General features: G+C 29.0%; 1 protein-coding gene across 3 annotated transcripts in view; it reads left to right on the top strand.

The window, feature by feature from the left end:
- hwt (heavyweight) overlaps positions 1-25,971 on the top strand; it is a gene marked incomplete at its 5' end in the record, with an annotated part of 69,645 nt that extends 43,674 nt beyond the window's left edge. The window contains 5 exon segments of one of the 3 annotated variants that reach the window (XR_010843370.1): positions 6,458-7,771; positions 13,718-13,856; positions 15,190-15,309; positions 17,969-24,602; positions 25,679-25,971. Coding sequence is in view for 1 of the 3 variants with exons in the window: in XM_014432399.3 (XP_014287885.3) it covers positions 6,458-7,771; positions 13,718-13,856; positions 15,190-15,309; positions 17,969-18,158 (1,763 nt within the window). 3 annotated transcript variants of the gene reach the window in all.
- Between the last annotated feature and the right edge of the window lie 1,602 nt (positions 25,972-27,573).

The raw sequence follows: 27,573 nt of genomic DNA, 5'->3' as shown, positions 1-27,573 counted from the left end.
GAGGGATTTGTAATGAAGATTAAATAAATCGGAAACCAGTATAATTGGCGATATTGGGATGTGCACAGGCATTGCCAATCTACCGCTGCTTTAGCCAGGGAATTTCGATTTATTGCGAAGCGAGTATTACCGCAAATTTCAATTAGCCAAGATAGAATCATGTCTGCGGTGAGAGATGGGCTGGCTTTAGCACAGGAAAGTTGTATGTCAACATTACAATTTTCGTTGCATTATTACGATAAAAGTGAAAATAAACCTATTGCAAGCCCCCAAACTAAAAAAAAAAAAAAAAAAAACAATAATAACTCAATAAAGCATTTGTTGAAGACAAACAGTAGGAGGGGGGTATAGAAAATCTGGTACCTACACGATTACACAATTAAGAAAAGTTGTGAAGATATTTTGTCTATGTTCTATTTTATTTGTAAATTATATGTGTATTAGGTATGTCACAAGGTATAAAGATTTTTTTTTTCTAAAAAAATAAAGCATTCTCCAAAGAGGGTAGAATTTTAATGAGAAACTTTTTTACCGACGTTCTACAACCCAAGAAAAAGATATAGACGCAAGTGAATTCATTTCGTGACGTGAGGATGAAACGTCAGTGGTACGACTCTCTACGTTGGTAAATTTTAGTAGGAAAATTTGTTTATTTTAACAGGAGAGTAAGAGATTAGAAAAGATTTACAACATAGGCAGTGCATTTCCAATTGAGTGAGCTGTCTCCTACTAGGACGGAATAAGCTCCTATTACAATATAGAAAATATTTCTTCTTGAATTGACTTAGGAAATGCTGTTCTATTTTAATTATTATTATTAATCTGAAACTTAATATTTTCTGCCATAAACTGCTATAAGAGTGAACACATGATCATTATTAATATAATTTTAATTCATAATTACATTTCCAGAAGTTAAACGTCTGTAGGCCAGCACAAGACTACCACAATTTTTATTATTAAATTTTTGCCCATATTTTTGATCCCAAATTTTTACTAAATAAACTTCAGGCATTTCTGAGAACACTCCTTAAGTGGGCAACCATACAAAATGAAACATAATTTTATATTCAAGTTTTAAAGCGATTTTTAGCACTAAACTAAAATTGTACGCATTAAAACGTTAACATAATATTTATTTTGAAACCTGTGGTAATTTGTAGCCAAGGTAGTTGAAGCCTCACCTTAGCTACTTCGAGTCTGCAGGGGCTTCGGTTTGATTTCGGCTTGGGCGGGATGGCGTTTATTCATGGCTGTCCCACGGAGTGTAAACTTAGTTTTCCCTCTCTATTTAGAATAGGTTAAGTAAGCAAAATAATGATGTATTTTGATATGCCCACTCATCCCATCAAAACCGTAAAAAGAAGAAAAAAGGAATAGAAAGATTTTTTTTTTATTACCATCTCACAACTATGTTTCAATTAAAATATTATAGGCAGACTATCAGCCATTTTTTCAGAATTTCTATCGATAGCATTAATGATTAAACTTTTTTCGGAAAAAGATAAATTACATCATAATAATCTAGTGCCAAAAATGTTAATTAAAAAATAAATAAACTTCAACTGGGCTTGTTCTGTTTTGGAATGCAACACCACTAGTTTATATTGATATAATTAATAACACGTGGTTATTAATTACTAAGTGAAATTAGTTATATCAGTTAGTGAAATACGATGTTTTTATTACTTTACTGTATTAATAAATATTTGTTAATGTTCATGAAATAAGTTATACAATTTGAGTAAAATTATTCAAATACGAAAATTAATTTTTTTTATGAAATATTAATGTTCTTCCTCCATTAATCGATGAAAACTACTGTAAAATATGGGATATTTCTTTTAATTATGTTGTAAGATAAATGAACAAAATGAAAAAAAAAAAAAAAAAAAAAGAGATCTATTACTGCCAAGAGGCTCTTTCACTGCCTCCGCGGTGGGAGGATAAAATTATTAGCAAGGTAATTAAGAAGTCTGAGATAGCCCTATCTGCTCCTGACATCACATTTGTTACAGTCAGCTTTCTTTTGACAGCCACTCACTTTTTATAACGCCTAGGATAAGAGGCAAGTGGGGGGGGGGGGGGTGGATTTTGACGAATCGATCTAGCCCGGTTTCCTCCAGTCCATTCAATGGAAGTATCAATCTCGTACCTGCTGGAAATGACCATGGTACCGACTCCCGTAACTCCTGAAGGGTTTTTTATTTACTTTTTTCCCTAAGGACATAAATCCTAAAACGATATTCACCCTTGAAAATGACTGAACGCCTATTAATATAAGCTACGATTCTACCTGCAAAAGACTTAACAGTATGATACCGATGATACATTCATATTAATATTAAACATTAAACAATCCATTCTTAAACAACAGACAGTTCTTCAGTTATATATACAAAAAAAAAATCATTAAAAATCACATTCTGCCCTACTGTATAATCCCTGTTAACCGGACACCTCAGAACTGGCCTAAGATTCAGTTTCCATTTTGGCCAATTAATCCAAAGGGTAGGAATAGTTTTAGCTTTTTCCAATGATAAGCAGACAAAAAATATGGGGTTTCGAACCTCCATCATTTTGATTAAGAAAGCGGATTGCAGGTTGGTATTAGTTAAGACCTTATTTGGGTTCAATATAAAAAAAAGGAAAAATAAATTTTGTCGATTTTAGTTCTTCTATTCATCAGTTTTCATCCGCCTGCCAGTTTACTCGTGTTAGAACAGACCTTTTGTACGCATTTTGAAGATTTACATTACTTCTTATTTGAAAATTTTCAAATTTTACTTATAGTACAAGAGCCCAAGAGGAGAAAAAATCCAGTTATTACACCCCAATCTTTGATTACTTTGATGTAAACTATGTATAATTACTAGTCATAATTGATGAGTCTGCCAAGTATAGGAAGGGGGAATAAAAAATGGCGGCTGTTTCAAAACCTTAAAAAAAAATTTTCATTCGGAGCTCTATATCTTAAAAAACTATCAACAACACTAGAAAACCTAAGATAACGTCATTTAAAGATGAGCAAATTTTCTAAAATATGAGCCCTAAAAGAGATATATACGTTAAATATTTCTCGAGATATAGCTTTTTAAAAAGCTACATTTCTTAAAAATCTACTGAAAGATAGTAGTTAGTTAATTCATTTTGAGAAATCTATATCTCAGGAACTATGTGACGTACAGATGTCTATTAGCACTCAAATTAAAGCTACTTTAATGGACTATAAAGAAGTCTATGGCCTTTACCATCGTAGGAACAGTAGTTTTCATGATATTTGCTAAGATAAATTGATTTATAGTTGTTCGGACAAAAAGTTTGATTTATGAAAAACTTCATTTCAGACGTATCCATTTGACGTACAGATATCTGCCAGCGCTCAAATTAATGCTACTTAAATTTACTATAAAATAGTTAATAATGTTTATATTTTTAGGAGTAGTAGTTTTTATAATATTTGACAAAATAAACTCACACAATGTTAATTTCTTGTTGTTCGTATAAAGTGTTGGATTTTTGAAAAATATATCTCTAGATTCATAAGACGCACATATGTCTGCCAACACTCAAAATAAAGTAAATTTAACTCACTATAAAGTAGTTTAAGACACTTATCTTCGTAGGGGTAGTAGTTTTTATGATATTCACATATGAATATAAATTTGGCAAATAAAAATTTGTCCGAACAACTATAAATCAATTTATATTAGCAAATTTCATGAAAACTATTACTCCTACGAAGGTAAACATCATAAACTACTTTATAGCTCATTAAGCTTTAATTTGAGTGCTAATTTGAGACATCTGTATATCAAATGGTTTTGGCTTTGAGATATAGATTTTTCAAAATAAATTCACTAACTACTGATCTTTCAGTATGTCCCATACAACAGTTTTATGAAATGTTGCTTTTTAAAAAGCTATATCTCGAGAAATATTTAACGTAAATATCTCTCTTAGGGCTCATATTTTAGCAAATTTACTCATCTTTCAATGACGTTCTCTTAGGTTTTCTAATGTTGTTGGTAGTTTTTAAGATATTGAGCTCCGAATGAAAAATCAATTTTTGTTTATCGCTTTCAAACAGCCGCCATTTTTTATTCCTCCTACGTATACTTGGCAGACTCAATCAATTTTGACTAGTAATTATACATAGTTTTCATCAAAGTAATCAAAAATTGGGGTGAGATAACTGGCTTTTTTCTCCTCTTGGGCTCTTGTACTATTCCTTTTCTTATTCGCTGTATTTTTCTTTTCCTTTTTCCTCCTTTAATTAGCTTAAGTAACCTCTAAGACATCATCACAATCCCATTTCCAGACACCTGGAAAGACGAATGGCATAGGATGGAATTATTCGGAGAATAAATGCCGTTTGATTGGCCAGAACGGGACCCCCGCTGGGATTTGCCTATCAGCGTACCCCCCGGAGCGCACCCCCTCAAGATATTGGCCCAGAGCTCACTAAATGTCCTGGCTGATCTATGCTTCTCTCTTAATGGAATACTCTCAGCTACCCCAACTCCTCGATAGTCTGCTCTCGAAGCCTTACACGATCATATGCTTGAGGGGTATGGAGGGAGCAAGAGTCATGGGGGAGAGACGTGTTCAGTTAATGTCTATAAATTTTAGTTATTCAATAATTGTATTATTTATGGATAAATGTCATATAACTAGTTCGTAAATTTCTCATCTTGGATACTGGTACTTAGTTCCTACTAACTTCAATAATAATAATTATCAATTATTTTTTATTTCCTTCATTTTTAATGACAGAAAAAGATGTTCGGACGTACGATCAGCAACGTTTCGGCCTCAATTTTCATTATAAAACAAGATAAAAACCTTGTTAATAAATTAAAAGAGTAAAATAAGACTAAAACAGGAAAATATAAAACACACACAAAAAAAGTAGAGAAATCAGACTATTTCATGTATGTAAATAATAAACATTATAACAATAAGAAAAGTGAGCCAGTAAACGATTTAAAATATAATGAAAATCTTGAAAATACAAAAAGGGAAAAAATATGAAAAGACATACATAACTATTAGATTAATTATTTATTATGATTGTTAGAGAGTGGTTTATATTACTATCAATATACACATTTTTGATCCATTTTACTCTCAACCTTTATTCTTTAATAACTCTCCTTCATATATTATTTATTAAAGAATATAGGTTGAGAGTAAAATGGATCAAAAATGTGTATATTGATAAATACATAATTTATCAAAGTTATTTAATTATTTTATTTTCTTTACATATTTTTAAGCTCTTCATTATATCTTATATATTATGTCTTTATATTATACTTTCTCATTTTTTTATGATTTTAATTTTTCCTATTTACATATATTAGTCTTACATTTTTTTTTTATCTTCTTTTATGTTATTCATATTTTTTTTTATCTTATTTTATTTTTATTATAACATAATTGTTATCTTGTTTTGTGCTTAGCCCTTATCTTTTTACATTACACTCATAGTAATCCAAGGTCAGATATAAAGCCATCATCGTAGTATTGATTCAAAACTAAAATATTCCATAAAAAACAAACACAAACAGTGAATCCTATTCAAAAGAATATACTACACAATAAGATTCATTTCATATACTTCTTTTCTTGTTTTTCAAAACAACAATTTCTTCAAATTCGATTTTCTAGAAGAAAATCATTTTCTCCACAGTAAGCAGATTAAGAATTGGACACTCCAAGTTGCCCAATCTCCACCACCTTTAAGATTTAATCCGCCAACGTATCAAACCTGATCACACTGTGTTGTCTGTTTCAAATTCAAAAATATCAGTAAGATATTGTATTAAAAATTGAAAGATCTGTTTAAAATAAAGAGAACTCCAGAGAAAAAATACTCAAATATCTGAAAATTACACGAATGATTAAGACCAGTCGAAGCTAAATGTCATGCCATTATTGGTTTATTGTTTTCCATATTAACTATTATGAATTTCTGTCATTTTAATTGAAATTGTTTCGGCGATGATTCAGTTAAATTCTCTATTAGTACCTGCGAAGGTGGAATTCTCTCGAGCGCCAGACAATACAGCCGACGAACAATAGACGAGGGGTGTTATTGTGGAAATTCTCATCTAGTTATTGTATTGGCTTTTCAAGGGTCCAGGAAATAAATCCTGTATTCTACGTGCGCTCTCCCCTTCTGCGTTCTTCCATCTCGGGTGGGTCTTCGGCAATAAATAATGCAATCATCGGCAGTTAACGTTCCTAATCGTCGATATGGGAGTTCTACTTTGAGAGCTCCAAGGCCATTATTTCTAATAAACGTATTGTTACGAGCAGTTCTCATCAGATTATATATCACCAGTTTTTAATTTATTTATAAGCTAGCGTAATTCATTGGATAAATGTATGTGTTAATATATTTTTTTTTTATAATTATAATTAATAAATGTGTTTGTTTATTTTTTTCTAGGTTGCTCCTCACCATGCGGTGAGGAGGGAGAGGTATACGAGGATGTGGGTGGGGAAGGGGTAGTTCGAGCAACCCCATACTATTACGGAGACCTCACCTCGGACACTTCCGAGGACCGAATGTCGCCACGGCTCGACGACATGTCAAGGAGGCAACTCTACGAAACAGCTTTCGACTCCAAAATTAGTAAATCGGATGACGACTTAGACGTAGATGAAGTCACCCACAAATCGATTCTTGTCGCAGAACAGAACGAACGAGAAGAGTACTACAAGAGACCGAAAAGCCTGAACGATCGTTCTATAGAAGAACGCCTCAGCCAGGGTATTCAAGAGCTTGAGCTGCGACCATTTGTCGCACCAACCCCTCCTTCAAGCGCTCCTCTTCCTGCCAAGTTTCATACCCCTCATTGCATGGCTTCCGTCCAGAGCGCTCCAGACATTCCTGTCAGGGCGAAAGACCTCAGGCTCCCTGTCAAGTCAAGTAAGCATAGGGTTGGCCTGAGAACTAGAAGTTGTCATCCGGAGCAAGCTGACGATTGTAGTAGATCTCTATTCGAAGAGCAAGGGAAAACGAAGAATCGTGGTTTGGACATTTTGGAAATAAAAGGCAGGCCACGAAGGTTCAAATATTCGAGTACAGAGAGTATGGCTACTAGCAGCAGTGGTGGCAGCCTAGAGTCCATCCGAAGTAGTACGAGTGAAGGCAACCGTTCGACTTCCAGCTGTGAGAGCAGGCGAAGCAGTTCCCTCAGCTCTCACAGCAGTGATTCGACTGGAAGTGGGACAGGATTCCACCCCAGCATTAACTGCCTCAACGCCAGGGTCTTCCAGCAGAACAAACTCAACATTCTTTCTCCGATATCCGATAAGTCTTCCCAAGAGCCGTGTTCAGAAACTTCCGAAAACAATAAGAACAATAACTCGGAACGGGCTTCTCCTGAAGAGGCTATTACTCCCGTAGGAGAGAGTCAGAAGAAACGAAGAACACCTCAAAATAGAAATCTCATCAACCTAGGGCTTTGCTTCGATCAGGAGGTCCACCAAGGATCCGACAGTGGTATCTCCATCGAGTCGCGGATTGGGAAGAACAACACATCAGACCTGACCGAAGACTTGCCCTTTGACATGCCGAAGCTGCGAAGGAGGAGAATGCAGGAGCCTTTGCCTCAGGACACTTCTGGATCCGCCACCTCCGTTGACCTGCGGGATCTTCCCTTCGACATGCCAAAACTCCGTCGGCGTCTGCGGCCAACACCTAGTCTCAATTCCCAAGCTTCTTCCAGCAGTGGTCTGCAAGAATGTCCCAATACAGGTAAACAAATCTTTGAAATTTATTACAGAAATAGATTGTTGTAATATTACTTATTGTAATGTAATGATCACTTATTTTATTTCATTTTCAAACATGGATTACCAGTTACTCAGATATTACTACTGTGATAATAGCTGGATAGTGTGTAGGCAAGTTTGACGACTAAATCACTAACTTAAACTTGATATTTGAGGTTTTTAAAGTCTGTATATACATGTACAACCAATGCACCACCATAAGTTTCTCCCGCCTCTTTAGTGATTGCTGTTCCTCGCGGCTCTGTTGTGCTCTTTACGCTCAGCAATATAAGAAAACTTGTAAAAGAATATTGTATTTTTGGATAAGAAAATTGTAGAAATAGCAACATGATATAATAATTATACAACTCTTTCGATAAAACACGAGATATATTAGACAAAAAAGTTATTTTTCTATAATGTTTCCTGTCCTTGATTTTCATTATTAAAAGTTTGCTACTTCTGTGTGACTGAACTGCTGAATAGCTTCTTTTAAATATCAAAAGCATCATCTCTTTAGAACACAGAAGACTTGAATGTTTTCCCTCATCTATGTTAATATGGACAAATTGATTGGCCTTTAATCTAAAAGGTTCGACGACATGTTTTGCCTGCCAAGTTGTACCGTATTTGAACCGTCTTAAAGTTCATTCTAAAATAATTTCATAGAGATGTAAGCTAAGTAAGTATATAAATAACATGTTATTATACATATTTTATTGTATCCTCAAGTAGTAAAAGGAGGAACACACTACGAAATTCCATAATATGAAAATTGATATTTGAAAAAGAAAGTATATTTGTAGGTGTACTGTTGATTCAGACAATGAGATATCTAAAAGAGGCTTTGTGTAGGCGTTTAGGATAAGGCGCATTGGAATCTATTGGAGGCTGTTTTGTTTGGCCATATTGAGGTTATGAAGGACCATGTTATAAATTATATGTAGAATCAATAAAAATCAGACAAGGGAAATCATGAGCAGATCCGAGAACTTGAATCCTGAAACTCGTTGAAGTTGAGAAAGTACTTAAAGAGGACAGCGTCGAGAAACCCTCCGACAGAGAGTCGAATTAATGATGCATTCCTACTCGATTTGTTGGATATGGACCCTAATGAAGAGGGCAGGAGTCGGGAGTCCATCGAACGGAGTTTGATGATTTAACTAATCTTGGTTCGAGGAACTTGTCCTCTTCGCATTTCCTCTTTGGGATTTAACTCAGCCCAATAAGGGGGGCTGTCATTATCATTCCACATCTTTTTAAATCTCCCCTCCTCTCCTCCCGTTCGTAATCGATTATGGGCCTGGGAGGAGTTCTTTATCTTAGCCTATTGTTTTTCAATTTTTACTATGTACAACTTTGTCTTATCTTTGTTTATTCATTCTCTCCACCTGCTTTCAAACTGGACTGTTTAAATCTGTAAATTTTCAGTCATTTTTCCCTTTAATTTTTCTTATTTTTATATTTGTAATATTTTTTTTACTGAATTAATTTTTTTTCCAGTTACTATATTCTAATGTCTCATTTATACTTGACGATATTGTGATTGAAATGAACCCTCACTCGTATGGCATAGTTCTGCCTAGGATATAACCCGATGTCCTCTGCCTAGAATATGTCCACGAAAGGGAGTCGCTGGATGTGTCCAGATCTATTTATTTTATTTTAATTTATATATTTTACCCTGCTATAGCCCAGAGACATGCTAAGGGGCAAAGACATGCAAGTAAATAAAATAGCATACAAAACATGAGTATTATATTAAATAAGAAAAACAAATAAATAATTGGACAAGAGAAAAAAAAATGAGAAATAAAGAAATCTTTATGTAAAAAGACAAGTAAAAAAATACTAAAATGTTGCAAATTTGTATAAATATGTATAAAATAGAATTTTCAAAACTAAGATAAGAAAAAAATTCAAATTGTTTTATTTTTAATTAATGTGAATTTAATGTAATCCCAAGGAGATTTTTTTCTTCATCATTTTGATTGATAGTTAATAATTAAAAATTAACCCCTCAAAAAAAAAAATAAAATTAACAAACATAATACAGTTGTTCATAATACATATTTTTAAAAATTATTTACTTTTCTTAAAGCTTTGAGACATAGAGAGGGAGTTAGCCTAGTTAGTAAAATAATAAACAAAATTTAAGTACAAAATAAGAAAAATAATAATAAAATAATACTATTTAAAATATAAGTAATTAAAAAAACATTCCATTAAAATATCATTGGGTATGAATTAAAATACACTTAGAATATAAAAAAAAAAAAAAATTAAGAAAAATCTTCCTCTAATGTACTTTTAATTTTATTTACTTGGAAAAAAATTAACAATATTTAGTGTGAGCAATAATAAACAACAGATAAATATGAAGTACTAAAGAATTTTTTTTAAAATAAATTAAGGGGAAAAAAAGGAAACAGAAATATTTGATTCTAACATGAATAGCTAAGACTGCACGATCTTTCCCGATTGCATCATGGCTTCGTAATAGCTCTTGGCAGGAAAACTTTTTTAGTTTATAATTTCGTTTAACCTGGACTTTAGATTTCTGTTTTTTTGAAAATCACAAAAATAACAATAACTTCAACACGAACTCATCAATCAACACAAAATTTGGGGACATACGTTGGGTAGTAAGTGAAAATCGTGTGATGCCAAGATATCACCAAACTTTTAATATTTCGAGAGCTGAATTTATTTATCTGAATTCTCGAGCTCTTCAAGAATACCATTATTTGAAAAAAAATACAAAAACCATGTTTACTTGATTCCGTTTGATTTAAAACGCCACCGTTCGAAATCGGAAACCATCAAGTCCTCCGGATCTACGTTTTCTTTTCTTTCTTTTTTTTTTTATTTGCACTCCACGACGCCGAAGAATTGGTTCTAACCTGGATCACTATCCCCAAGAAAGTAAATATTTTAGACAAATAGTGCCTAAGGATCGAGATAACGAGTTCTAGAAGCTGTTTGGACAGTATGCGATTTCCAATTACTACCTCCTGAAACGGCTGGAGGACAAGGGAGCGAAGATAAGCTAACCGAGAAGCTTGAATAAACAAAGCTGATTCTGAAGGGGAAATGTTTTTGATTGCCTTCTCTTCCACAGTTCTTGCACGTCATAACGAATAACAGATGCTCCCCAATGCAAGATCCGACCCCTCCGGAAAATCTTTCTTGGATAAACGATGATCCCTTTTTTTTTTGTCATTTTTTACGGTTTATGAGGTTTATTTTAAAATCAGATTTACCTTTGATATCTGAGTGTTTGCATTTATGTTCGTAATACTTTTTTAAAAAATAAATGTTTATTTCATACTATCATTCATGAGAATGGTGAATCATGAATTAAAAAAAAATTGATATCCACAAGACTTTCTAGAGATTAAAAATAAGGTAATTTCTTTATTTGTTACAAATTATTTTAAAAAATATAATATAAAAAATCAATTATCTCCAAAATAGGAATAAATAAAAGTCTTAGTTCATATATTTTTAACAGTGATGTATTTTTTTTAATGAATTTAATGTGTAATATTCATTAATATTGCATATGAAAAGCCTCGATTAAAAATTGACCAATACTGTTAACTGATACTTCTCAAAAGTAGTATTTATGAAACAAAATAAATTTAATTATATGACGGAGAAGTAGAAGAAGAAAAAGTTTGATAATGGCCAAAGGTTTATGGCTGAAACATTACTAAGATGTTGAAAATATATATACGTATGTATGAAATAGAATTTTTACTAATAAAATAAAATATTTTTTGTTTTTATATAGTTTTATTTTTAAATAATGTGGTCCTAAAGAATTTTTTTTTCTTCAATCAGTTTGATCAAGAGTTAATAAAAATTGATCCCACAAATAAAAAAAAAATAATCAACCATAATAAAATTGTTCATTGTATAGATATTTGTTTACCTTTTTTTAAAGAGTTGAAACATAAAAAAAAAGTTTTAAAAAAGAACTGTTAAGTTTCAAACATGCAAAGATAATAATATAACATTTTTTAAAATATGATCTATAAAAATTTCTTTGGCTAGAAATTGAGAAAATTAGAGAATATAAAATAAAACAAACCATCAATAAAATATATATATGTATGTATATTTAATACCAGATTGGCCTGGTGGGCCTTACATGGTTAATATAACAGTTATTTTTTTTTCTAACTATTAATTGGGGGGAAGGTGTAATCTCATACAAAAGACACCCCTAACTATACAAGTTATAAGTAAAAAATTTAGGATACAAATAATAATTCTTATTAAAAGAGAAAACTAAAGTTAATAATAGAAATAATGACATTCATAGACCCAACAAAATAAACCATTATCCTCTAATGGGTAAAAAAACAAAAAAAAAAACAAGTTAATTTGAAAAAGGGCGATGACAAAAAAATAAAATAGAATTAATGTGAATAATAGAATTGATATGTCATGTGAGTTGATGTCCTTCAGCAGCCTGGGCTTTAGTCTTTGAGTTAAGGTTGGGTTTCCTAAGTTGCAAGTCACTGTAGCATTAAATAAAGGTTACTTACCATTTAAAAGTGAAATTAAAGTAAAAGGGGTCATCATTGTGTCTTTAATGTTGATTTTGGCTGGAGAGTTGGCACCAGAATGTCTAGACAAATTGTCCTTTAGATTTCCATCCAAGGAGTTGATAAAAACAAATAGGACACTTACAGCCATTATTTGTTTATTTTTATTTTTTTTTCATCAAGGTGCGATTGAGAACAAGAAACATAAGAAGTTGGGACGTCGAAACAGCTGGAGATGCAAACTTTAATATTAATTATAATTTAGATTTTATTGTGTAACACTGAATAATTGTATAATAACTCAAAAATCCAATAATTAAAAAAAAAATTCAGAAGAAAATGTTTAAGTTTTGAAATGTAAAATACCTTACTAATAATCATTTTATTTTTGTTATTTTCCAAATCAAAGCCTGAAGTCTCCCAAGTCATACTCATTTGCTTAACTATCTAAAACTGCAACATTACAGTCAAGTCACATTACTGAAAATAAGCCTTAAGCTATAATTTGTCAGTAATTAGTTCCATATGATTAGAATTATGTATACCAATGTAAGATAAGGGTTTTCACATATATCTCACTTATTCAAAGATAATTAAATCTCATTTATTTTTTTTTTATTCTGCTAAACATACTTAGAATTCATCTTATTTGAGTTGATGTTTATTCAGTAAATTGTATTTAATAATCAAAATTTGTCACTTAATCTCATATAAATAATTTCAAAATTTGATTAATTAAGTCTTTCAGAATGTCGTAATGAAGGACTTACATCATTGTAATGGTGAGAAAAAAATAAAATTAACTTGTCAAATTATGATCTCTTTGTCTCTAATAAATTTATTTCATGTAAAGTTGTGATTTCTTTAGTCGTTCTGTGAATAAAAAATATGACTTCAGCTATAATCCTTTGAAATTTCATTCAGAAACAATAAAATCACACCAAAATAAAGTTAAATTGCTCAATAAAAAGTCTTATGTTTCATAAATATTGAAGGAAAGAAAATTACCGATCAGTCTTGACTTGTCTGATAGCCATCATCAATCTTCAGATTGCTTTTGAAGCCCTTTTCTAATAGAATCTGATCCAAAGATGCTGGCTGAGAATCAAGATTAGAGGAAATGATTTCCGCATCAGCTCCTCACAAACTAATGGATTTGTTAGAGGGTGTTTTTCTTCCTTTCTATCTTTATTTAAGTTCGAAAAGAATCATCTAAACTTTAAGCCATTTGTTTTATGGAAACAGGATAGATATTTTTGGGAACAATATATTTTTTAATTTTATTAACATTTTAGATATTACAAATCTTTTTTTTTTCTGTAGATAAATAATCAAATTTTATGATTGAAATAATTTTTTTCTTTCATTTTTAGGACCAATAAGAAGACCAGCTTTGAGTTTGGATCTTCATGAGTGTGGCCAGAAAAGGTTGTCGTTGGACTTTCCACCACCTCCTCCTATACCACCTCAACCCGATCCGATTGACACAAGTCTTCCACTGGAGAGGCAGGGGTAATATAATCTTACTTTTTTATAAAATGAAAATGTTATTTGTTTAGATATTCCCTATTTCTTCTTTTTTTTTAAATTAATATTTCTGATGATTAAAATTAATATTTCTAATGATTAAAATTAATATTTCTAATAATTAAAATTAATAATACTAATGGGCAGAGGTAAGAGACACTTGCGGTATAATGTTGACTATTTAATACAACACTAAACAGTAACACACAAAACTTGATGATATACAATTAACTTTATTTTCCACATGTAACTTGTTCATCTTCAATATATATTACATAAGATTACAAACACAAGTAAGGTTACATCTCAGTGTAGCCACCCTTAACAGTAATAGATGAGGTAATTTGAATGAAATTATGATAAATAAAACAGTGGATAAAAAAAGTTAATAGACTAAGATATATATATATATGAAAACCTTGCTATATAATTGACCACATCCTTCTGTGTTTATGCATCCACTTGTCAAATGCAATATTTCAACCAATTTGTACATCCCTTCCCACAGAACTGTTTGCATAGAAAAATCTTTTATTATTCAATTTACCTCATTTTGGAATTTCTTAACCCTTATCCATTTGCAAGTCTTCCTTTTTAGTACTACTTAAACTAAATATATATATATACATCTCCTTGATTATCAAGGTTCCACATACTGGTAAATAATAAATATCCACGCTTACAATACATACAAAAAATCCTTCCATAAAAATTTTTTTATCTCATATTCTTAAATTATTTATGTAATTGTTATAGTTTTGTTTAACTTTACATACTGTAGCAGGGGAAATGCTGTTTAAATTGTCCACATTTTTATTATTAGGGACCAAGTGTCCTAGAATAAAGATCAATTTAAAATAAATAATATACAATCTATACATGGATTTATGTGTTGATAGTTATCAAAGAGATTAAACTGATTTCCAATACCTTTTTGGGTTGTTTAATTTACTAAAGTCAATTTAATATGGCAGAAATACAAAAAAAGTGGCCCTTAAGTTATTTTATTACACAATAAAATTAAAACTTTGATCATAGGGATTATTTTCATGAGGAAAATAATATTTAATCTTTTCCCTTTCCCTCTCTCCCCTTCCAATAGTATGAAAAGGGGCCAACAAAAATTATTTACACATGTATCTTATATATGTCGTTCCTTGATCATTATTTCTTTTGAAGCAAATTTAAGTTTACCAGTATTCTGTTTGTTCGTAGATATAGTTTCAAATAATTTAATAATTTTTATTTTGTCTAGATTTTAGATATCAATTTTTATTTTCAGATAAAAATAAATACAAACAATATTTTATTTTTATAGTTGGTACCATGGGGCAATAACACGTCTTGAGGCAGAAAATATTCTGCGAATGAATAAGGAAGGAAGCTTTCTAGTCAGAAATAGTGAGAGCACTAAGCAAGACTATTCACTATCTCTAAAGTAAGTATTTAAATTCAAAATTAATATGTATGTAAGTATTAATATAATAAGAGCAAAATTAAGTAACCAGTAATGGATCTTGGACCTATGTATGTTGTTAGTCTAATTCTAACCAAGAACTAGTATTCAGTGGAAGTCGGACAGATAAAGGAGGGTAAAAATCATGACTTTAATTAAATTAAGCTATGTTTAGTTTTTGAGAGGGGTGGTTTCAATGTTTCCTCCACCCCCCATCGATTTTTTTTTTTTTAATTTACTTTAAAAAATCAATATTGAAATACACGAGGAGCTCTAATTGGCTTTAACGTACTACAATTAATGTTGGCCTTCATAGGGCCCAATTAATCTTTAAGCCATACATTAAAAATATATAATTTTACATACATGAAATGATTTAGTTCCCTTTGAAGTAAAATACCGGCTACATGCCTGATAATGAACCATAAGATACTGAAAAATGTTGTTATTTTAAAAATCAGTAAGTTCAACGAATAATTTCTATAATTCTATCATTGGAAATCAATATTTTCAATTAATTCGAATATATTGTCGAAAAAATTATAATTTTGTCTGATATGTAAAAATATACATACAATCTGTTAAATTTATTAATTGTTAATTAATTTTTAATTAAATGCAATTAGTTTATTGTTGACTATAGATTCAATATGATGAGATGATCAGGAGTGAAGTCAGTGTTGTCTTAATAAACACAATTATGTGAAAATTATTTTATTTATGCTAAAGTTTTGGCATAATTTTCAGGCCTTTAACAGGTCTAAAACAAAAAAAGATAACAACCATAATGAAATGAAAAATAATAAAATTCAATTATGATTCTATTCTGTTTCATTCTATTATAATTGTAATCTCATTTTGTTTTTAGCCTAGGTGAAGGCATGTAATTTAGGCCAACATTCGGCACAAACACAGTTAGTTTCTCTTATTTGTGTTCACTACTACTCCATTGACCACACTCCGGACCGTCTTCTCATATAATTTGTTAAAATTACATCTGCCACCTATGATGATCTTTTATAACTACGATAATGGGAATAAAATAAGAACACTCTCACTTTGAACATTTCACTCGGGCCTCGAAAAAAAATCCTATATATTTTTATTATTATTATTTATTGGTAGATTTTCTATTAATGTTTGTTGATCCATAAAAGAGGAAATTTAGTTTTCTAGTAAGAATATTGACTTCATTCATACTTCAAAAAAAATATTAAACACTAACAAAAATGTGTGATTAAATTGCTTATGGATGGACCAACAGAGTAGCAGATGTAGGCGTCTACTATATATTATAATTTAAATGGTCATTTGTAATGAAACTAAAATATGATCAAAACACTGTAAGGAACATTTATTAGATTTTTGTGGACAGAAAAACAGGAGAATTAAAAAAAAAAAATTGCAAGAGTTGTAAAATTTCTATTTGCAATGAGCATTGAGAATTTACTTGTTCAGAATGATCAATGATTTCACATTAAGATTCTAATTGAAACCAAAATTTAGAATCTTATTTTTATTTTTTATTCATGTTTTCTTTGTTGTCACTATATAAAATTAACATTATCAATTTTATGTACATTACGTAGACTTAATTTTTCAATTACAAATGTGTTAATTAGTTTAATTTTATTTAAAAGTTGATTTATTAAACACGAGGGTAAAAATTACTAACAATATTCACTTTATCTTATCTTTACACTACTATGTTAGTGTTGAGACCAAATGGATGTTTTTTTTTTATTTTTAACTACTAAACAAATCTGTCTCAAACAAAAATTTACATTTTAATATTCTCCTTAATATAAATATAAATATATATATTCTCCTTGTTTAGTATAAACCAAATAAAACCTGGGTCCTGTTTCATAATGAAAACTAATAGTATTAGTTCATAGTACAAGTGTAGAAACTAGTGTGGTAACAATACTAATACTTATTTTTTTCATTATAGGGATGACTATTAAGGATATTACAGGAATTAAAAAACACTAAAGTACAAGTTATTATTGTAGAAGTCTGTGTAATTGAATTAAGATAAATCTACAAGACTAATAGTATTAGTTTGTACTTTATTATGAAACAGGGCCCTGCTGGTCAGTGTTTATTATGAGAATAGGCTCTACCTAAGATCCAGTGTAGTGCAAAAGGAATTCCAATTAAATTTCACTATAATTGACAATTATAATTATTTTGGTTCAATTTGTAGTTGTAATTTCAGATTATTATTACAATTATAGTGGTTCATTATGTAGTCGAAATTACTAATTAAAATTATAATTTCATTTCTGCAGTTTCAAATTACAATTGGAAAGTAATTTTAATGGCAAATACTTCTTGCCCAACATTACTTGTGTTTATCCAGAACAACTCTTAGTTGAGTTAAAGACTTTCTAAATCTTTGTTTGCATTTATCATTTTCTGTTAGTGTTATTAAATAATCTAACTTGTAAAGAGATATTGTTTAAATATAAGAAATTTCACTTGTTAACTTCTACAAAACAAAGTAAATGTCTGAACAATTATTACTAATTTGTATCCTCATCTTAGATGAAAACCTATGTAGTATTTTTTTTAAATTAAACATTCTTGATTATTTCATTTAATCTGTTAAAATTTAAAAAAAATTTGCTTTCTCTAGGAGTGCCCGTGGGTTCATGCATATGCGAATCCAGAAGTGTAAAGAGACTGGGAGGTATATATTAGGACAGTTTAGCAACCCATTCGTGAGTATCCCCGACATGATCAAGCACTACTCCGTCAACAGGCTTCCTATACGAGGTGCAGAACACATGTGTCTCTCCCATCCCATCATTGAGCAACTCTTATAGTCAATGGATTCTCGAGGCATATTTTTATAATTTATTCATTTACATATATATTTAAGAGTATATAATACATTATACAATTGGAACTTTTTAAACTTTTACTGTTACTATTACAATATAGAAAGCAATTTAACCTGTTCAACTTTGTTCAAGGACAGTTATCAATCAAGAATTTTATTTAAATTACTAATAACATTATCAAGTTTTATAAAAAAAAAAAAAAATAAGCTTAAGTCATAAAGTAGTTATAAACTTATATAATACCATATTGCGTCAAATATAAGATGTCAATTTCTCTAATATTTTCTTCAAAATCAGAAAATGTGTTAATTTTATGATGTCTTAAATTATAAATTTTTTAGAAGAAAAATGTATGTATTTGGACTATTCATAATTCTTTCTGTCTGCAGAACATTTTAATATTTCGATAAATTAATAATAGCTCTTAGATATTTTTATGTTGAATTACAGATGAAGAGGTTAAATTAAATTAAAAATCGTGATAATATTAATGTATATACTCATACAATAAAACATTAATAGGAGCAAAAAAAAAAAAAAAAAAAATAGGAACAGATAATACAAAAACGCATTTAATGGAATCAGTTCTGTATAAGTGATTAATTTCAACTAGATCTAAAAATAAAACATGAAAAATTCAATCCAAATTTATACGAGACACAATTATCCAACATTTTTACTGGCAACTTAAACTTAAGATCTTGCCTCGGATGCCCACTACACATTTCCACCTAAAAAAAAAATACTAGATTCTAGCTAAGAATGCTAACTTGCTAGTTGGTAGACTTATTAATATAAAGAACATTTCAGATTTATAGTACTTGTTATACTGTTTTCAGGGTGAAAGGATCAGAAAAATAATTATGCCTGAATAGCATACATAAAAGTTTTAAATTCAATTAATTATTTATGAAAGATGATTTTTTTTTTAATTTTCTTATTTATTTTTTATAGTAAACATATAACTTTCTATTGTATTCCTATAAAATTGAAATGTAGAAAATTATGCAACTACCAATGGTTTAAACTGTTCAAAGAACACTGTTGAGTTGAAAACTGAATTTCTGTTTGTTCCACCACCCTCTTCATGACAGCACAGTTAGAGTCTCGTCGTATTAAACTCTGAATTGTAAAGCGTTTTAGTGTTTTTACAAGTAGGTTTCTTATGTTGAAAGAACCTCATTCAGAGTTGTTAAAAATATTTTTCTTGACCAAAAATTGGTGAGCTGAGGTTTTCCATATGCATTCTGGCCAACTCAGTCTTAAAGAATTAATCAGCCTAAATATAATGATTTTTTTTAATAGCCATTTTAATTACAACATAGTTAAGTCAAATAGAGTCTAATGTTGGATGCAATATGGTAATAATTTTCTTGTTTAATTAAAAAAAAAGTTCTGGAATACAAAAACTTATATCTTTACTTATTCTTTTTAAAGAAAGTCTACATCATTAAAGTAAACAAGCATAAACATGTTTTGAATTTATTTGTTAAGCTGAATATTAAACTTAAGGTATCTTAGCCAGTATTTAAACTGTTATCAACCTGGAAATACAGATTCAAAATATATGTAAAACGAAGATTTTTCAAGAGATCAGAATTAGAATATAGTTCTGAAACCTTACTATTTTCCCTTATTTATAAATAGCTATGTAGAACTAGGGATCTAAACATATTTTATATAAAGTAAAACATAATAAAGAGCCTAAATATATCATGTAATCTCTCTTTACTACTTATATTTTATAAAGTCTTTATTCTTATATCTACAAACAAAAAAAATAAACAAATAAAAAAGAAGAATTAGATTGTTTTGAAGGTTATTTACACAATGATATTCAAAATGTTTGATAATATCTAATGGTCTTTGAATAATGGTGGTGATTTTTTTTTTTCTTAACTAAGTTTTTGAGGATATTAATCTTGCCGTACAAACTCTTGCACCTAAAATGATTTGAGAGATCCATGTAAATTATTATTCTTATTTTGATTATTTAAATACTATCTACTATAATTGTGTATTTAAATTTTTATTCATTGATTCTAAAAATTGTAATTATGTGATAATTATTAAGATAAATGCATTTCTATTAAACCTAATTTTATTTTGTCAGCTATAAACATTTTAGTCCTATTTATGTACTTAAAAAGAAAAAAGTACTGCACAAAAATTCAGCATGTTTGGACATGGATATTTTTGATATCTCTCTTATATTTTACTCTGTATTTATGTGTTTTGTTCAAAAAATTTAAACTATCATTATTTTGCTTTTCCTGAGATGCTTTATTTAACCGTTATTATGACATAGTTTGAACTCATTATCATTCATATTCTTGAAATAAAATTGCTGAAAAGTTAGTATCCCTAAATTTAGTCAATGGAATTAAAAATTATAAACACCAGCTAAATATCTTGTAAATCACAACTGCCCAAAGACAACTGAATTTATTCTTGTCTGGAGATTAAAATAAGAGTCATGCTGTTTTTTTGTGCCTATAAACGAAGGTACCCAAACCACTTAGTAAACTAACAGGATAGAAATAATGTGCAATTGGATCTCTCAAATCCGTTGGTTGTTCTGGAAGGTTCAAGAACTTTAATATACCAATAAAATTAACTTAAAATTTCATTAATTATTAAAACTAACCTCTATTGACTCCTATACATTTCTGTCTATCTGTAATATTTTTCATTTCCTCAGCTGAAAACCAATTCAAAAAGAAATAATTTCATAGAAGGCATTTATTACAACATCACAATTACTTTACAATGCTTTGAAAAAAAAAAGATTATTCCATTTCAATTATGAATCACTAGCTGCTTGACTGCTTCAGAAAAATTCATATATTGTAGGTACATTCCTTAATGTTAAGTAATTCTAAATAATTTTGATTCAATTACATTACATCCGGTTTCCAAACTGCGGGTATTTTTGTTGAATCATAAAAGTCAAATTTTTACCTGGAATTCCCAAATATAAAAAGAGATTGCAGCTGAAAAAATTAAAATTAATCAGGCCTAATTTTTAAAAGGTAAGTTACTCACCACTGATATTTTGAATAAAGTAATTGTGTATATATGTATACAAGCATAAATATGTTTATTAGCTCAAAAAAGAACTGAGGTTGAGAAAATGTTTCTTCTTTATGAAATTACTCAGCAAAATTTGTATTCTGTTCATTTTCATTAGCTCACCTTAGCAACATATACATAAACAGAAACATATTAAGTACACGAAAATAGTTCTGATTTGTTCCCTCAGATATAAGAGCATGCTGAACGCAAGACAGTCAAAAGGCCTAAGACATTCCAGTGTTAAGTAATTTAATTAAAGATGACTAAATGACAAACAAAAATATTCTCTGTTTGAATTATCAAGACATTAAGGAATGTACTTACAAAGAATAATTTTTTTGGTCACGCATCAAAATTTTTTTTTTCTAGACTGCTTTGAATGTACTGACCCAAAAATATTATTCGGTCTGGAAAATACTTTTGGGTTAGAAAATGATATTGTAAATCTCAGAGTTTTATGTAAGATCACACTCAGATACAAGGTCTAGCGTATAATGATGGGCATGTGTGAATTAAAAATACAATGGCCTGGAACTATTAAATCTAATAGACAGTTAAGAAATAAGTACCGAGAAAAGCAATCAGAAAAATAAAAACTATAGACTGAGAAAAATAATGAAAATTCGGACATGTTATTAGAATTGATACCATTGTAATTTTATTAGGATTTGAATAACACAGAGTATTCTTGGGTTTTGCTACTATATATATACATATTTATAATATATTTCAGTCTTTTGCTACTATCATCCTGCTATCTGGCTGATCATATCACTGTTCTGTTGTATAAACCTCTGCTAAAAATTTTCTTTGGGATCACAAATGTATCCATTCTACCAATATCCCTGACGAACCTATCTTTCTAATTTTTTTGTTATTGTATCTAGTTCTCCATAAAGATTAATTTTCCAGGCCTCCTTCCTTATGAAATATATAAATTCTTCAATGGTCTTTTCTTTAAAATAGTTGAAGTACTGGGTACCATAGGTTGATAAATGACAGATTAGAGAGTCAAGCAGTCATCTTTGTATGCTCATATATTGATATCAAACTGCTTTCTTTTATAATTGTAAATAATGAATTTAACTTTGAACCTTTTACAGAGCTCATTTCAAAATGTGCAAATTCATATCAAAGTCTACAATTCGAAAATCTAAGCTCTAGCAAACTAAATTTCTTCGCATCTTACTTATGTCTCTGAGTAATTGCCTTTTTTTTGGTTTTGATCATATAATAAAAACAAGGCAAGAAATTCTTGATTTTGTGGCTGTAAAAAGTGTCTTCCTGTTAACACATCCATTCTTCAAATAACAAATTATGTTTCATGTACTAAGAAATCCCATAGTTTGTCTTCATAGGATTTAATTTTCAAATGTAATTTTAATTTACTTTTCTTTTATTTATTTATTTTTTTAATTCACTATAAACCACATATCGAATGGCATTCTTGACAAAATCTTGAATTTGTGCTTGAAAAAATTAATTAAAAAAAAATGTTACCAAAATAAGATTCATTAAAATGATATAGTCTGTATATTTGATAATGGGATAGAAGTTAGATTATGTTAAAGCCAAAGAATTAGCTGTGAGTTATATTTATACTCTCACTACGTTAATGTAGATTTAGAATTGAGCCATGAACATGAACTTTGTACTTCTTCGATCCACCAATCATACTATATTATCATATATATTTCTTGTTCAAAGCAAAAATAATTATTGTTTTGTTGAAAAATAATATTTATAAGTAATTTCTAAAATTATTCAAATACGAATAATTAATGAATAAATGATAGAAAGAGGTAATGCTTTTTAGCACTGATGTAAAACTTGTTAAAAAAACATTTTACCTCTTTCAATAGGTGTATGTTCATGTTTTTCCAAACTTTCTTTTGTATCATTAGGCATATGATGATGGTATGTGAAAAAAATGGTTTCAGTTAATATTTTAATTTTAGTTTCTATATTATTCTATGTTTACCCCGTTCAGTGCCAGGTATTTTATTAAATATTATGTAATGTATATTGATTGATATTAAAAAGTATAAATCTATTTTAAAGTAAATTTTTGTTATCTAGTATTCTGTTTCCTTATGCTTATCTGAAGTCTGTTGAAACATTTCATATTCACATTGTTGGACCTTGAAGATTGATTAAAAAATTTAATAAATACAAACATTGCAATTTTTCATAATTGTCATACATATGCAATGCACATTGTATAAAAGTACAGTTAAATTTGTATGGTTGATTTTTGTTAGTATTAAAAAAAATAGTATGCAATAATAACAGGGTGTTGGACATTTTCACTTCATAAATTTGAATAGTTGTGTATTCAAGTGCAGATTGTAGGTACACAAAAATTATATCTCAAAACCAATACAACTTTTTTGTTTATTGTTTTTTCTTTCATTTAATTACAAATTTATGCACCTATATGCATATTAAATTTTTGAAATATTATTGTTTAAAAATATTGTAGCGGCAATACAAAAGTAAAGGAGAGCAAAATGTTTTTTGCTGAGATTGATAAACAAAATTAAACATCATTGAGAATTATATTATTGACCTGAAATTATATTATTGGTTATTAACATATTAAAGACATGAATTGTTAAATATAAACCACTGGTAGGTCAGACAACCTTACTCTTAACTGAAGTACTTATTATGTCTAGTAATTAGAAAATTATTTTTTATCAGAAAAGAATGATCACCAGAGTCAGAATTTTTATATTACAGAAAAATCTAAAATTATGGAATGAAATATTCCAAATTAACAATAATTTTTTTTTAATTGCAAAATAAACAGTTAAATAAATCTAGAATTGTTTAAAAAAAATATTCAAAGTTTGTAGTGTTAAAGGAAAATATAAATATTAATTATTTAACAAAAATAAACGTTCTAAGCTTGGTTTTACTGAACAATTTCATACATAAAACAAACAAAAGCTAGTCTTGGTTTGTACAGATCACTGAAAAAAAAACTGACCTATTTTGAGTCTTAAATTAAATATCAATTTATTGGATAATCTATTTTAAAATAACTATCGAAAATTAATGAAAACATACAAAATATGTTCATCAAATTTAAGATATCGATTTAACTATAAATCGATTGAAATTTGATATCGATAAGAACTAAAGGAGCCTCCGCTTAATGAAAACAACCTTTTCTAAGAAGTCAGGGGATTACTTTCTTCCTCTATAAAAAGTTATGTAATTATACAATATAGAGTTATTTTCTTTTTCAAAGGCTCTAAAGATATTATTAAAATTAAAATGTTAAAATGTAATTTAGAAAAAAATGGTTTGATCAATGTATTCCGTTAATTGCAGCTAATCACTAAGGTATGGGATATTAATTAAAATAAATACGTCTAAAACACACTCATTTAAATAGTTAACATAAAAAAAATACTGTCAAATTAATTATTTAATTGCATAAAAATACGATTTCTGGTGACTACAAATGTTATTATTGCCGCCATTCAATACAGCCTGACTTGATCGCGATATTCATGATCGTAACTTGAAAGGGTTAAATCAAACTATGGACATTATTAACATGTACTTCAGTTAATTTAATTAAATTATTTCTTCCCCTCTCGCATTTAAAGATCTTCCAGTTTGTAACCACGATTTATAATTTGTTAATTGCTAACATTTAGTGATACAAATATAAAATTTTATTATATGTATGATAATTGAACAAAAATCATTCTGAACTCGACTGAAATAGGGTAGGTAATTATTTTTGTAATATGTAGAAATGTATCTTAGGGAGACATTGCCAAATTCTATCGAATAGATGGAACTAAGTATGCTGAAATATTCATGTAATGTATTGTAATTAGTTATATATACATTATTAATTTGTCAAAAACTGTTTTATTTCATTGTAATATATTATTAGATATGTTTTCCTGTATATATTTTTAATAAACCATTTGGGTTTTTTGTAGTTACCAGTTTCTAGACAAAACTTATTTTTATTAGTCCTGAAAAAATTTTATTGATGGGGCGAAGTAAATATTTCTGGGATCTGTTTGATAATTTTGATTAAATTCTTGTAAGAAAGTTGTTTTTGATTTTGAAGGCATGTACTTAGGTTGTGATAATGCCTATATATATGTGTACAACATATATATATTGTTGATTCATGTTGTACTTTGGTATTGTAGATAGATGTATGTAATTCCAAATTGTCATATTTTAGAATAAACTGTGTTATAATTCAGTTTGTAATGTGAAATTAACCTTTATTTATCCAGATTTAGATTTGATACTTTACTAATTCATTTTTAAATTTTCCTATTATTTGAAGGAGCCTATACAAGTTTGAAAACTAGTAAAAAGTTTTTTTTTAAATTGATATTACACTCAATATAAATCATCACACTTAAAATTTTGGCAATTCTTTTCAGTTACCTGGAAATACTTCAATAATGGTTTACATTGGTCAACATGTAGTCTAAACCCTAAACCATTTTCAAAATGGACAGGTTACATAGGGAAAAGGAAGAAAAATGTGTAAAACTTTACCCACTTCAAAAATTAAGAGTTGTTCTGATGAGAAAACATCCTCAGGTATTTATTCAAAACATTGTTAAGTCAATATGACACACCAAATGTAATCTTTAAAACCGACAAGAGAAGGTAACACAACAATAAAACTAAAATTTATATATGAGTTAAAATAAAAAAGCTATTTTTGATATTACTGATTTTTTTTCTTCTATTTTTAATATAGATTCTCTGAACTACAAATGATCTTGGAAATTATTTGCCATAATAATATTTATAGTTACTTGGTTTTTGCTGAACTTACTAACAAATTCCATTCTAGATTAATAACTAATATTATAATTAATTTAAAATTTTAGTCTTTATTTCTATATAAAGATCTGTTTCGTTAGACTAAAAAAGGTAACAAATATTAAAAAAAAAAGTAATATAACATTTAACTTAGTATAGATTTTAATAAACTATTATTTTACCTTGATAGTTTAGTTGGGATTCCTTTTTGCCCACTAACTGTGCCAATAATCTATGGCAGTTGTTCCCGACCTTTTTTTGTTGCGGAATCCTTTTTAAGCTAAAAAACAGATTTACAGCACTATTATCCTTGAAGTTGTTGAATAAATAAGAAGTGGCAATCCCTTGAGGCACCCTTGTTGTACACAAAGAACACCCAGTTTGGAGACCACTGATCTATGGTGTCATTTAAGCTCTTTTTGTTGTCTAGCTTGAATACTTAATTAATTTGTCTTATATCTAAGTATATTTCATTGATACAGATTGTTTATTCGCTATATCGAAGTAATATTGCTAAATTTTGTATTTAAGAAATGAAGAATTTAACTTTTTTAGTTTTTATATTTAAGGAATTTAAAGGATGTAGAAGAAGTAAAAAAGAAGATTTGGATCCTAATAATAAATTTGTGATTTTTTTCTTTCATAGGTCAACTTGTATTAATTAAAATTATTAAACTGTGATGCTACTCATTATAGAGGCTAATTTTAATACATTGTGAACTAAATAATTATTAGATATAAAAACATAAATGTTGCAACATTTAGTAATTAGTATGCGTCAATTTAAAAATCAAAAATATTAATTAAATTAAATGAACTAAACGATTAAATATTAACTGAGCCCACTTGTAGTCCCCCTTTGAATAAATTAGAAAGAATTACTTTTTTTTTCTATTGCTTGTCATATTTTACAGGAGACAAGAATTCCAGAATTAGTTACAACTATATTTGTTTATAGTTATACTTTTGTTATCATGTAATATTGTTATATTATCAAAATTAAAATATGTGTAATACTGGAAAGTAAAAAACACATTCAAAAAGGCTACTGTGGGATGGGGAAAGGGGAAAAAAAGCAGTATGGTTTACAATCTCTAGAGCTAATAATTTGGATATGACATGTATTTGACATTTTAGTACTCTTATAAAGAATTAGAGGAAGTTTTCCCAGGTTGCACAGACCCATTCGAGGTATATTATTCATGGTGAATGAAAAACAAACAAATTGTAACTGTAATAAATCAATAATAATAGTAAAACATAAAACAGTTGAGATCCTGAAATATTATTGATCACGTATTAATAAATTGAAAAATAATTCTTTTATTCTGGGACATATTATCTCCCAAGTATAACATAAACCACATCAATCTGTTAGCATACTAAGAATAGACAGTTACGAGTCAACTACATCAGTAAAAATCTGGTTTGGTGCGTCACAAAACTTTATAACATTATAAACTATTTTACTCACTATCCTGGGGGACATATGCCCCACGTTGTT

This window comes from Halyomorpha halys, unplaced genomic scaffold (assembly GCF_000696795.3).
Source record: "Halyomorpha halys isolate HHAL.00 unplaced genomic scaffold, Hhal_1.1 Scaffold1051.1, whole genome shotgun sequence".
NCBI classification, from domain to species: Eukaryota; Metazoa; Arthropoda; class Insecta; order Hemiptera; family Pentatomidae; genus Halyomorpha; species Halyomorpha halys.
Note: the sequence above shows the minus strand (reverse complement) of the source record. Positions and strands in the feature narration are given on the sequence as shown.